General features: G+C 59.7%; 1 protein-coding gene across 1 annotated transcript; it reads left to right on the top strand.

The window, feature by feature from the left end:
- The first annotated feature begins 2,303 nt into the window (after positions 1 to 2,303).
- Positions 2,304 to 11,895, top strand: LOC132674250 (SLAM family member 8-like). The gene is made up of 6 exons (XM_078440918.2): positions 2,304 to 2,802; positions 6,819 to 7,211; positions 7,589 to 7,879; positions 9,207 to 9,341; positions 9,538 to 9,620; positions 9,861 to 11,895. The coding sequence occupies exons 1-6, from the start codon at positions 2,730 to 2,732 to the stop codon at positions 9,951 to 9,953; spliced, it is 1,068 nt and encodes a 355-aa protein (XP_078297044.1). The 5' UTR covers positions 2,304 to 2,729; the 3' UTR covers positions 9,954 to 11,895.
- The last annotated feature ends 1,872 nt before the right edge of the window (positions 11,896 to 13,767 follow it).

The following is a 13,767-nucleotide window of genomic DNA, read 5'->3' as shown; positions in this document are numbered from 1 at the left end:
TCCAAGCTGCTGAGGGCAATTTAGAACAAACTAGTCTAAAGCAAAGGAGCCCAAGTCTCTTCTCTACCTATGGGAGGCAGAGCAGCTCCAGGAAAGACCAGGTCCCAGAATCAAGCCAACACGTAGGTTGCCACATGAGAAGCCGCAGGCTTTCTGGAGGACACACGGTCGCCCCACTGAAACACGTGGGTGGCTTGTCTGAAGAACGTTGGCGAGTTGGCTGGCGCTCAGTTGGTGCGACTGCGGAGCCCCAAGCCCCTCTGGGAAGACAGGCGGTTGTGTGCTCGTTCTCCATCGGGCTGTTGCTGCTGGCACACTGTTTCTGGTTGTCACCCGTGTCCGGAGGGGCAGGGGCTCTGGTCCCTGTCGAGGCCCCGACCGCTTCCATCACGGCCCCCGGACCCCGTCCCCAGCAGCAGGCACGTGTCCAGGCTCAGGGAAGACTTCCTTCGCGAGCCCGAGCACCTGTCCCTACACCCACCCTGCACCTTGGCTCCCTGTGTGCCCTGTTTCTGGAAAGCCTGTCCCCTCCCCTCCCCCATAGAGAGGAATGCGGGCAGGGTTCTGAGTCCTTGGGCTGAGGGTCATGATGTATGTTAGCTGCTCCCAGTCTGCTTTGAAAGTTTCAGGAGGTGGCCGAACGTGGGAGAAGCAAGCCCCATGGTCAGCAGGGCTGGAGGCCCTGGCCCACGTGTGACGCAGGCAGTGTAGGGGGTGGCTGTGGTCAGCAGGGGCCTCTGTGAACCTCAGAGCCTGCAGAGTTGCAACCACAGGGCCTGTTTCCTCTGCCTGGGGGTGTGAGAAAGGAGAGAGGCTGCTCGGGGGCAGGCCTGGCCTGCCTTCCCCTTCCCCTCCAGTGGGGCTTCTGAAGGTCAGGAGGGACTGAGGTCTGGACAGACCAGTGGCCTATGAGCCTGAGATGTGGGCCTGGCCCCGCCATGTCCCGGCTTCCAGACCATGGGCCCATCAAATACCCTAAATGGGCCCCGACGTTGCTCATCTATAAAATGGACGCTAATCTTGATATCTGCCGCCTCTGGCAGGGACCGAGCCTGGGAACCGCAGAAACCAGACACGCTGTGCACGGGTGACATTAGCTCTTGCTGCCCAGGACGGCGGCGAGTGACAGATCAGCATGTGGGGTCGAAATGTCCCTGCTGGGTGCCGGCGTGGCACGTGTGTTGGCGGCCCCTCCCGTGTCCCTGACCTGCAGCTGCTGGGGGTTCCCTCCTGGGCCCTGGGCCCCGCCCCCCACGCAGTGGTTTGGGTGAGCATTCTTCCCCCAAGGCGTTCCCCGAGGGTGCAGGGACAGGGACAGGGGCATTGCCGACTTGCTCCCCATCACGCCGAATTGACCAGTGTTGAGCTGCCCGGGTGTGGCCTCCGTCCCAGGAGTTTCTAACCGCGAGGCCAGGGACTGAGCCTTCTGAAGGTCCGTCCCCGTTACGGGACGGGAGCGGGGGAAGAAGGCGGTGTTGATGCTCTCTTGTCCGAGAGCACAGAGCAGGTCGGGGAGCCCAGAGTGGACGGGGGGACTCTTGGAGGCCACAGCGTGGGAAAGGACGGGGGCTGGGATGTTGGATCTCAGAGATTAAGGTTAGGAGTCCAGTCCCTGTCTGCCCTGCTGAGTGACCTGCGATGGTCGTCCACACCCTTAGGATGGGCTTCCACATCCCCAGAAGGGACTTCCCAGCCCATAGGCTGACTACCTTCAGTGCATGTCCCCGGCCATCCTGGGGTCCAGCCTTAGGATCCAAGGCTCTGAGCAGCTGGGGGGAGCCTCCGTGGGTGGGAAAAGGGCACGGCCTGGGGGGAGTTATGGTGCTGCTCCCCAGGGTCCACAGAAGACAAGGTTCTCAGAGGTCGTGGGGCCCCGTCTGGGGAGAAGAGGCCTGACCCTCAGCAGGTGGCCGTGAGTCTGAGGCAGCCGAGCCTGTGGAGGGAGGAGCCCGTCCCTGCCCCCTGCCTGTGTGTGAGAGCGGGCCCAGGGCTGGCAGAGCCTTAGGGGGACGCGCTGGTGGGGTGCTGCCCTGTTGGGGGGGTTTGCCTTGTGGGGGGGCAGGGCGGGTCAGGGTGCCCGGAGGGCTTGGGGTGCCGGCAATAGGGAAATGCCCGTGTTTGCACTGGGGTGTGGGGGTGGCCCCTTCCCACAAAGCGCTTTGTTCTTGTGCTCAGAGCGTCTTTGACCCCTGACAGTTGAAGTGCAGAGAAAGTCAGAGAGGAAACATGACTTGTTCATGGTGTAAAGACAAAGGACAGGCCCAAAGCAGGGGGCCGGGAGGGGCGTGTGCTTGGTACAGTGGTTTGTGCGACTTTGGGCCTGGCCATCGGCTGGCCCTGGGGAGCAGGGCTGCCTGGGGGGAGTGTGAATCCAGGGAAACAGGTAAGGGGTCCCGCTGGCTGCCAGCTGGGGAGCTGAGATCACCAGGCTGGTCGTGCCCATAGGACGGGGCGTCTCCCACACAGCGCCTCACCGAGGGGGGGTTCCTATGTTTATTCCACCATCATTCCCTGAGTGTCACTGCAGGTGCCAGAGAGAAGAGGAAGCATCTGAATGGCTTATCTAGACCAGCCAGCTTGTCCTAGACAGTTAGCTCCGCCCTTGGGGTGGGAAGAGCCTAAGAGTGTTCTGAGCAGAAGCTCGCCTCTTCTCTTGCCTCTGCCTTCTGGATGTTTCCTCCACAGCCAACTCGGCCCAGACCAAGCAAGCCTGAAGGAGGCAGCCTGTGATGGGAGCCCGCTCAGAAGACCCCCACCTGTGCTGGGCCTCCCGGCTCCTGGGGTTCAGCAGCCTCGTCCTCAGTGAGTGGCCCGGGCTCCCCGGGTGGGAGGCCGGTGTGCGGGGCAGGGAGGCGGGGGTCCCGTGTGTCTGATGTCTGTGGGGAACAGCCCGAAATAGAACTCTGTCAGGGAGCACGAGGGGGGCATCTGGCTCTGAGCCGGGACCCGCCTGGCACAGGGGAGAGGCTGCCTCTGCAGCTGTGAGGGGAGCAGGGGGCCGACCCAGGGTCCCCGTCGGAGCTGGAGGACGCTGGTCCCGCTTCTGGGGGAGAGGAGGGCACGGAACACAAGGAACCAGGAAGGGAGGGCGGCCTCCGGAATTTGAGGGTGTCTGCGCCCACTTGCTGGAAGGGTGTGGATGTCAGAGGGCACTGATAATCAGGGCCCCGGGACGGGGTGAACGGGGTGACGGGAAGGGAAGCAGCAGGTCCCCAAAAGGGAACTGAAAGAAAGACTGTCCTGATGAAACCCAGATACTCCTGTTAGCACTTCCCCCGAGACCATCTGCCTTCGTGAAACAGACGAAATAAAAACAAAGGACAAGACCAACCTCGAGAGCCGTGGATTCCTGGGAATTTCATTTCCTGCCATGTTTTGCTTGAGTGCCCTGGCCTGTCCGGGGAAGGGGGGTACTGGGGTTCTAGGAAATTCCCGAACCTGGGGCATCTGTAAGCAGGGCATTTCTCATTAGACATGAGGTTTGTGGGGCCTGGGGGCTCAGTTGAGCGTCTGACTCTTGATTTTGGCTCAGGTCATGATCTCACGGTTCAGGTGTTAGAGCCCCGCGTCGGGCTCTGTGCTTTGTCAGCCTGGAATTGTGTCTCCTTCCGTCTCTGTCCCCACTGCACTCATGCTCTGTCTCTCTCTCAAAATAAATCAATACATTTAAAAATTTATTTAAAAAAAAAAAAAAGAAAATGAGCTTTGTAAGGCGTTGACATCTCTTTGATCTCAGTATTTTGGCCACAACAAATTGTAGGCTTTCTCTTTCTTGTAATTTTTATTAACTGGAAAAATATGTGAGATTATGTAGAGTTTTCTCCATCAACATCTGGGTTGGAAGAAGGAAAGAAAAATGGAAGAAAGAAGGAGAAATGAAGGAAGGGGGAAAAAGTAAAGTTTTATGTTCATTGCTGAATATTAAATTTTACCTTCTTCAGGGCTTCCTGGGTGGCTCAGTCGGTTAAGCTTGGGACTTCAGCTCAGTCATGATGTCACGGTTGGTGGGTTTGAGCCCCCAGTCGGTCTCTGTGCTGACAGCTGGGAGCCTGGAGCGTCCTTGGGATTCTGTGCCTCCCTCTCTGTCTGCCCCTCCCCCACTCTCTGTCTCTGTCTCTTGAAACTAAATCAATGTAAAAAAAAAAAACAACAATAAAATAAAATAAATGTTATCTTGTTAAATAAATCCTGGCTCTCTGGATCACTGCCACCTGTGTCCCTGGCCGTCTGTCTTTCTGTCCTTCTGTCCTTCCTCTCTGGGATTAGCACCTTCTGCTGATCTGAGAGCTCTCACTGCCTTCAACCGAGCTTGAGTCGGCTTCCAGCCTCCTGAAGCCCAGGCTCACCATCCAGCCTGGGGGGCAGGCCCTCCCCTGCAGCCTGAGGGCTGAGCCTCCTCCCTCCCTGGTTGCCTCCTTCCCAGCAGGTGCCCGAGGTCTTGCCCTGCCACAGGCGGACAGGTACCTGGGTGCCCTTTCCCAGGAGAATAGCTGGGGCGTGAGAGCCCAGGACTGCTGGGAACCGCTGAGAGTGAGCCCCTTCGCAGGCAGGGTAGGGCAGGGGGAGAGGTGCAGGCAGCTCCCTGCAGGGGAAGCCCTGGGCTGGAGGAGAGGGAAGCCGGCTCCATGGACAGCAGCCCAGTGGAGAGAAATGGGGAGATGCCCACACCATGTGGAGCCACAGTATCCGGCCCTCCCTCGTCTCTAGGACGCTGCTCCCCCTGCACAGGTGTGCTCAGTTTCTTGCTGCTGGGGACTTGACAGGGACCATGGAAACCTGCTGCCGTGGACATGGCTCTGAGAGCTCCATGGCTCTGAGCGGAAGGCCCGGCGGGACTTTGGCTCCCGTGGTCGCCTGTGGGGCGGCACCATGGGTGTCTGTCTCCCGGGAGCCCGTCCCTGATCCCGGGAAGAGACCCCGAGAGGGCAGCTGGTGGGGAGCACAGGGCTCCATCCGGGACCTGGGAAGTTCGGGGCGGACCCCAGTTGTGCTTGCCAGGAGCAAGCATCGTCCTGATGGGAACAGCTCACACCTAAGGGAAAGCTCTCGCCTTCTGACACCCTGGCAACGGTTCCCTGAGGGGAGCACGGTCATTGTCTCTGCCTCAGAGACTCAAGGAGAAGGCAGGGAGGTTACATGACTGCCTGAGGCCACAGGCTGTAGACAGCGGAGGACTCCCGCCTCCTGGACCCTCCCCCATCCTCACCGCCCTGCTGCAAGGGACCTCCTGGTCTGAGACCCAAGCACAGTCCCTTCCGGTCACATTCACACACCAACACTGCAAAAGTTTTAGGAGGCATCTAGACCGAGTTCACAGCACACTTTTGCTGTGGGGCCGATGTTTTTCTGCAAGACGTAAAACCAATAAGCCTTACAAGTAACGGGTACATCCAGCTTCTTGAGGCTGAGAGCGGGGCCAGAGTCCACAGACAGAGGTGATGTGCGCGTTGGAGAAGAGTTACGTTATCTGTGTTAGAAAACAGGCTGCTTCTCTTACGACAGGTGCGGTGGCTCCTCTAAAGTAATGGGACACAACATGCCAAGGACACAAGCAGATCCAAACCACAATGGGATGCGGCAGCTGGCACGTGGGGACAGGGACCTGCCGTCCGTGCCGGGCAGCGTTAGGCGGGATGCAGCCGCCTGCTGTCGGAATGAGGGAGTTAGTGAGGGCATCATTGCGTAGAAGGATCCGGAATCTTCTACAAGCAATACTGGCCTGAGCCCTTCTCTGGGTTCTCTGCTTCCTCGGAGAGCCAGGAACGATGTGAACACAGTGAGGGGGCAGGCCCCCCGTGAAGACAGACCTGGAGAGGGGTTTGGGGCCCTGGCAGGCAGCGGTCCCCCAGGCGGTCCTGCCCTGCTGCAGGGGACACATGGGCTTCCTTTCAGGACAAGGTCGTTCTTTGCCCGTCCCCTTCTTTCCCATCCCGGTCTCCAGAAGGACCCAGGGTATCAGGTCCCCTGGGCTGTGCCGCATGGGGCATTTTGGGGTCTGGAGGGGTGGCCCGGAGGCCCTTGCCTTCTGGTCACGGCTCTGCAAGAGGTGACTGAGGAAGGACATTGAGGGTGTCTCGGGGACCGGCTGGGGAAGCGTGGTCTTCGTGGCAGGCACAGCAGAGCTCACCTACCCATCATATCTTCTCCCACATTTTCCAGTTCTGGGTAGGGAGCCAGGGCCCTGTGACTAGGTGACCAAACCCATGAGGAGAGATCACGCCGCTTCTGGAGGGAGAGAAACCCCCACGGGCGATTCCCATGTGTGCCTTCCCTGCTGTGGCCCCGGGGGTGCAGCCACCAGGGCGTGATGCCTCTACTTTGTGTGACAGGACCCCTCTCAGTCTCAGAATCTCCCCTTGTCTCAGCCCCTGAGCGACTGGAGTGCGGGTTCCCGTAGCACAGCCTCCCTGAGCCTGACCTTGGGCCACTCCGCTGCAGAGCAAGTCACAGGGCACGGCCCCCACTCCAGGGCCGGGGCTCCCACAGCATGTGGGCAGCCACGGTGGAAGCTGCCTCCTACGCTGGGCACTTGGCATCGGCCCAGATGTGCTGGGGGCTCTCGACCCTGATGTCGTCACGTCCAGACTCTCAGAGTTAGGCGGCGAGGACACTGCGGGAGAGCAGGTCAGGACCGGGTTCAAGGGGACGCCCCACGAGGACCAGGACCCGATTCCAGCATGGCTCCAAATTCTTGCTCTGTCCCGCCTCCCGGAGTCAAGGGAGTCTACTGGGCGGATTTCATGAGCGCCATGGGTTCTAGGGTTTTCTCCTTATTGTCAATGACCAAACACTCACCGTGTCTGTTTCCAATGCCGTAGGCGCCTTCAGCACTGTGGTCAACGGTTCTGGAACTCTTGGGTCTCAAGTGGAGGATTCTGGAAACGTGGTTTCTCTGACGGGAACTCAAGGAGGTTCTGTGTCGTTTCATGTGACCCGAAGTCCAGAATCACTTCCAGGAGTCACGCTGGAGAAGATTTCTTGGGGCATTAAAAACAAGTCCGACTACCTACTCCTCCTGTACGTGTCTCCTGGGGAAGATGTTCCAAAATGGGTCAACTTCCAGGACAAGCTCGAGAAGAGGGTCCATGTGCTCAACACCACGACCCTGAGGATTGACAACCTGACCCTTGAGGACAGTGGGCACTACTGGGCTCGAGTCTCCTTAACACGAGGAAGAGAAACGAACCGGTATTTCCACCTCACTGTCTACGGTAGGTGGTGGCTCCTCCCCCAATACATACTTACCCCTTCCTTTTGTCCCTGGGAGTGTCCTTGGCCCCCCTTGCAGGACCCCTTCCAGACCCCAGACTTGAGGCTCTGGCTTCTCCCTTGAAACTGGACGCAGTGTGTTCACCACAAGTCGAGGCAGAGCTGACATCACGCCTGAGGCTTCACGCAGTGGCTCCCGTCCTCATAGCCACTCGCTGTATATTTGGGTCAAGTCTGTCTTATCTGTAAAGTGGGGGGAGGATGCCATCCATCCTTGGAGGGAGGATGCCAGGGCGAGAGTGGGATTCTGCCCAAGAGAGCAAGAGGCGTGATGCTCCCCACTCACGTGACCCTGTGTCCTCTTGTCCCTCTTCCCCAGAGCTCGTGCCCTGCCCCCAGATCCTGGCCGAGACTCCATCCATCACACCAGACTGGTGCAATGTCACCCTGGAGTGCCACGCCCCGGGAACCAGAGAGGACGTGAATGTGTCCTGGGAGAGCCTCCCCAGGGAGCTGGAGCAGAGAGGGGTCCCAGGACCGGCTCCCAACCCCTGGACCCTGGCTCTGAAGCTGCCCCTGAGCCAGCCCAGCCCCAGCATTACCTGTGTGGTTAGCAACCCAGGGGACTGGAAAACTGCCACCAAGGACCTTGGGGAAGTCTGTGCCCACGGTGAGTGCATCCTGTCAGAGGGGAGGGGACTCCCGGGGCTCAGGTCCCCCTGGGTGAGGGTTCCGGGCTCTGTCCCCCATGTTTAGGTCACCTCCTGCCACCGTCACCTGTCCAGGAGGCTGGCAGGCACATCCCGCTTGCTTCTGCCTTTCGGTGTCTCTCTGCTGCTCCTCTGCACCCCTCACCCTGCTGGTCCAGGCAGCCCCCTCGGGTACCTCACCCCTGCCTCATCCTTCAGTCCTTGTGTGTCCCGGGAGGTCTCCAGCAAGCGAGGGGGGAGAGTCAGTGGTCGGTGCCACCGACCAGAGGGAGGCCGAGCCAGCCGCGGCCTGCAGGGTTCAGGCGTCGGGGCTCGTGTGCCCGTCTCCGGTCTCGGGGACACGCTTCCCGCCCAAGTGCTCGCCTGGATTCCCGGATGTGTCCTGGGCTCCCCAGGTTTCAGCCTCTGGCCAGGCTGCTCCTTCTTCCCCCAGACCTTCCCGTCCCGCGTCCTCCCCTTCCCCACTTACTCCCGTCCAGGGACCCCTTGCCTGCAGCTGCCCCACCGTGTGTGACCCCTGCCGGCCCACAGGAGCCCCCGCTGGGGTCCCGTCCAGCAGGCACTGACCTCGAGCAGGGCTCCTCACCTCAGGACGCTGCAGGAACCCCCCCTGAGCCACCCTCACCCCTTGCCTCCTCTCGGGAGCACAGGGGCCCCCCCACCGAGAGCTGATGCTGTGGCCAAGGGCACCGGAGGGGGGGCCGCGGCTGCTTCTGCTTTGCCTTCCTGTCCCACCTCGGCCTCCCCACCTGACTTGCTAACCGTCAGTGTGTCCCCTAGCGAGCAGTGACCGGCTTCCCTGTGAGCCGCCTCGTCCTTCCACCCCATCGTCCCCCTGCTGCCTTAGCCTCCCTGAGTCCCCTAGGAAGCTCGTCCCTCAGTGACCTCTAACCTCTGGAGGAGCCTACTGCCTCACGCTCACCCTCCCTCCTCTGGCTCATCCCTCAACTTAGTCCGGCCCTCACCTCCCCCGGGAAGCCCTCCCTGGAGACCCGTGTACCGGCTGTGAACCTCTAGTGCACCGCCATGGCCCTGACTGGCTGCCTTCGGCCTTTTCCCAGCCCTCCCCCCGCGTCTGAGCCGCTCAGCACATGGACCCTGTCCTGTCCCTCTCAGCACCCCGGCCCCAAGCAGGGGCCCGGCGCTGGTTGAGCGACCGGACCTGCCGTGTTCCCCCTTCTCCAGCCGAGATGGGGTCCCTTCACATGTCTCCACGTGCCTGGCAAAGGGCATGTGACGTTGTCTCTTGTCTCATCCTTCTTCACTGTCTGTGTGGGAGGCAAACAGGTCCACATGGGCCGGACGGGTCTGCCCACTTGCCAGCTATCCTGGGGGCTCTTGTGGTCGTGCTGCTGATCCTCGGAGCTGGACTGTACCTTCTGTGCTCACGTAGGAGGAAGCAGAGCTTGGAGCCTGGGAGAGGCAGGTGCACTTCTCCTTCCCGTGCCCACGTACCTCCCCCCGCCCCCACTGACCCTCAGCTCCCTTCCCCCTGCGTCTTGCTGCTCAGGGATGTCCCTGCAGAAGGCTGGTGGGTGTGGGCGTGACCGAGGGGGGCATGCTGGGGGAGGGTACAGGTTTCCAAGGCTCAGATTCAAGCTGCATCGGTGGGACTCAGGCGCAGGATCCCAGGAAGAGCACAGGGACCGTTTTGGTGGCGTCCACCGTGCAGGGAAGATGTTCCGAGACCACAGGAAGCAGGTGAGGCCTGGGTTCTCCCACGTCCCTGTGCCTGGGTGTGGGTGTGTCAAACCCAGGGATCAGCAGTTTCTGGCCTCGTTGCCTCTGTATCCCTCTCCAGACAGGGCAGAGTTAACACGGGGTCCGTGCAGTGCTGGGCGCTTTGGGGGGAGGTCACGTGAGCGGCATGGCATCTGTGCGGGTCCCTCTGGGGCCCCTCTGTCCCTCAGCTGTGGCAGGAACCCTCTGTCTGCGTTCCAGGGTTCGGGGGAACCACATCTCGAACAGGAGACACCGCTCACGACAGTCTACAGTGAGGTCCGCCACCCAGGCCAGGGCTTGAGGGTGATTTAACTGGAAGAAGCAGGGAATCCAGCCTCCCCCCGACACCTCTGTTGTGCGCGCGATGCGTGCGGCCCTGGTCGTGCCCCCTCCCCCTCTGACTGCTCTCAGCAGGGACCGGATTCATCCAACCTCAGTGACTCTCTATGCGGACACGTCGTGCACAAGTTAAGCAGAAGACACCCATCGCGGCAGATCGAGGGGGACCTCCGTCGTTAAACGAGTCCAAAGCTGTGGTCCGGTTCCCCTCAGCCTCAGCCCCTTTGGCAACCGTCAACGGAGCCCACTCTCCCCACGTCTGTGCCCCGTCCGTCGTCCTGTCCGGACCCTCGGCCTCTGGGACCCATCGACACGAAGTCTCAACTTCCAGCCTCGACCGGTTCACCACCAGCCGGCTCAGTCTGTGCTTGAGAGCTGTGTAAAAGAATACAAAGTCGCACTAGCCAGGGCTTGCTGAGTCCTGGCCCCGTGACGGGCACTGATCTCGTCACCCTCCTCGTTCGTCACTCACTGGGCCCTGGCAGACACTGTGTGAGCTGGGTGTCCTTGTGCCCACTTTGCAGACGAGGAGCAGGAGGCCAGAAAGGCTGAGTCTCAAGGCCTCACAGCTGGGGGAGCCCGAGCCACACCGCAGCCAGGGCCTGTGTCCCAGCCGTCGTCTGTTTTCCCACGTCCTGGGAAACCTCCTCCCTTCTGACCGGTCGTGCTGGCACCTGGCAGGGCTCCTGTTTCTCAGGAAAAAAGCAGAAGTTTCTAGTTCCTACTAGTTAGCTGTCAACTGACTAGTTATTAAAACCTGCCTCTGTCCCACAAGGCCACAAGGGCACCGTACGCACCCCAATCCTGATGGGGCTCCCTGGCACCAGGGACCATCCCCCCCTTAATCCCCTTGTGCTCGACCACATGGCCCCACCTGCCCCCGCACACCGGCTCAGGGCCTCCGTGACCGCCCCCCGCCTGCAGCACAAACTGTTACATGTCTGTTCAATCCTGCTGGTACAATGGCCCGTCAGTCCCCTCCCCGTTGGCCTCTATCCTGCCCTCTTGGCAAACTCGCTTACGAGTCTGGGGAATTTTCTGTAGATTCCTGGGATTTTCTTTCTTTGTTTTTTTTTTTTTCTTTTTTTTAACGTTTTTATTTATTTTTGAGACAGAGACAGAGCATGAACGGGGGAGGGGCAGAGAGAGAGGGAGACACAGAATCGGAAACAGGCTCCAGGCTCCGAGCCATCAGCCCAGAGGCCGACGCGGGGCTCGAACTCACGGACCGCGAGATCGTGACCTGAGCCGAAGTCGGCCGCTTAACCGACTGAGCCACCCAGGCGCCCCTCCTGGGATTTTCTACGTAGACAAACATAAGTAACGTCTGTGATCAAGACAGCTTTTCTTTTCCCCTTTCCAATCTATATCTTGCTTGATTTCTTTTTCTTGCCTTAGTGCATCTGATGAGACTTTCCCTAGATGCTGCAGAGGAGCGGTGAGAACAAGCACCGTTGGCTCGTTCCCAACATTAAGGGAAAGCATCCAGTTTTCCACCTTCAACAGCGACGTTCGCTGTCGGCTTTTCTGTCAATATGTTTTATTACATCACTCGGTTTCATTTTCTCTACCTTCGTTTTTCTTATTTCCTCTCTTCCACTTGCTTTGCATTTGTTTCGCTCATATTTGTATAGATTTGTAAGATAAATGCTTAAATTATAAATTTGGAGCATTTCTCCTTTGGTAAACTATGCTTTGAATCATGTTCATTTCCTCATAAGCACCTTGTTCGCGTCTTTTCCCACGTTTTGATGTCTTGTACGTTCATTTCCGCTCACTTCAAATGTTGAGATATTTCCCTTCAGGCGCCCTCTTTGACATTTGCGCTATGGAGACTTGTTTCGTTTCCTCCGTAAGCGTTTGGAAATTTCCCGTCATCTTTCTGTTATTAAACTCTACCCGAGGTCTGTCACAGTCCGAGAAAACACATTATTTCAGGACGCAGAAAATCGTTGACGTTTGTGTTCTGGCCCAGGATGGGACACTGTCTTGGGAGCTGAGAGGGCTCTGCAGGCTGCTGGTGGGGCCGAGTGTTCCTCAGATATCAGCCGGGTCAGGCTGGTCCGTGGTCGTGTTTAGCGTCGCGTGTTCTTGCTGACTGTCCGCCTCTCGCCGCGCTGCCGGGACGGGAGTGCTGGGCCCTCTGGCTGCGATGGTGGACGCACCTGTTCCCTTTCAGTTCTGCCATTTTGCCACGTGTATTTGGTGCCGTGCCGTCTTCAGGTGGGCACACGTCGGGGGTTCTCGTCACGTCTTGCTGAACTGACCTTCCGTCATTGTCCGCTATTCTCCTTTACCCCTGGTAACTTCCCGGGCTCTGAAGTCTACTTTCTCTGATATAATTTAGCCCTTCTACGTTTCTTTGGATTCGTGTTTGTGCGATCTGGTGGTTCATTTTATACGTCACCCGGCTGGGCCACAGTGCCGAGAATTGCGGTCAAGTGTCATTCTCGATGTTTCCGCGAGGACACGTGGGATGAGATAAACTGAAAAGGATAAACTCTGAGTAAAGCAGGCTGCCCTCCACAATGTGGGTGAGCCGCATCTCATCGGGTGAAGGCCTGGAAGCTGCCAAGTCTGACCTCCCCTGAGGAGGAAAGATTTCTGCAGCAGACGGTCAGGGGACGAGACCTCCAGCACTGGCTCTTCCCTGTGTGTCCAGGCTGATGCCATTTGGCCTGAACCTCAACAGCAGACCTTCCCTTGTCTCAGCCTGGTTCCCCACCCTGCAGACTCCAGGCCCGCCAGCCTCTGTCAGAATGTCAGCCAAACCTGTACAATGAATCTCTCTAGACCTGCAAGCATCCCTTTAACTGCTTCCCTGGAGAACCCGGAGGGACACCACGGCATGTCTGTTCCTCTCATTTGACTGTGAACCCAGCTCTGTCGAGCCAGACGGGAAGTGTGGTCGCAGAGGGAGCTGACCCCCAGCCGTGTGTGCAGCTGCCCGTCTGCCCCCCGGCCGAGGCGCCCCCTGGCCATCCCCTGCCTGTCCTGCTCCTACCCCGTCCCGGCGCCCACACTGAAGGCCCCTCACAAATCTCTCTCCCCGCTGCGCACCCGGGGCTTCGGTTCTCGGGGCGGCTGATTTTCCTGAGATCCTCTCCCTCGCCCTCTTTTCTCCCTGCTTTTCTCCCACTCTGACTGACCGTCCCAGCGAGAGTCACGGTTCCCTTGTCCCAGGCGTCCCCCCAGCCCGAGGGGACTCCCGGGGGACCTCGGCCGCTGCATGAAAACCGTGCCCTGGAACTGGAGGAAGAGGGCGGAGGGGTGAGGGGAGGGAGCCTCGAGGTCACGAGGGGACGGTCCCGCCCTGCCTGCTCCTGCTCAGCCGTGGGACAAGGAGAACGGAGGCGATGGTGTTGCTCCTGCTCGCGGGAGAGGATGTTCCCGTGCTGAGTGTTTAGAAAACGCTGCTGAAAACGGTAAAAGGGGCGGCAGCCAGAGGGGGAGGCAGACGAACAGGAACGAATGTGGAGCCGGGAGCCGGGGTCCGGCTCCATCCGCTTGCCTGAAGCCACGGGCCGCCGAGGAAGGCTGGAGGACACTAGAGGTGCAGAGTCCCTGAGAAGGCGTTGGACACGTGGCCACGGGGGTGCGGCTCCAACGGTCCAGTAACAGGGCTGCAGGACGGGAAGTGAGTGGCTCCATGATGCAGGAGGCGAAATCTGGGTGGATGAGCCCTGGGACGCTCAGTTGACCTCATTCCCTCCTCCCGCATCCCCATCCAGGGTGGAGGGGACAGGGCTCCGGTCCCGGCCGGGGCCGCCCGGTGCCAGGGTCCTGG

Source organism: Panthera onca, chromosome F1, assembly GCF_046562875.1.
Source record: "Panthera onca isolate mPanOnc1 chromosome F1, mPanOnc1 haplotype 2, whole genome shotgun sequence".
Lineage (NCBI taxonomy): Eukaryota > Metazoa > Chordata > Mammalia > Carnivora > Felidae > Panthera > Panthera onca.
The sequence above is the reverse complement of the archived record's forward strand: the minus strand, read 5'-3'. Positions and strand labels throughout refer to the sequence as shown.

Coding starts and splice junctions, on each gene's coding strand:
- LOC132674250 (XM_078440918.2), top strand. CDS start 2,730: ATGGGAGCCCGCTCAGAAGACCCCCACCTGTGCTGGGCCTCCCGGCTC. Junction 7,212..7,588: donor TTTCCACCTCACTGTCTACG/GTAGGTGGTGGC, acceptor CCTCTTCCCCAG/AGCTCGTGCCCTGCCCCCAG. Junction 9,621..9,860: donor TCCGAGACCACAGGAAGCAG/GTGAGGCCTGGG, acceptor TCTGCGTTCCAG/GGTTCGGGGGAACCACATCT.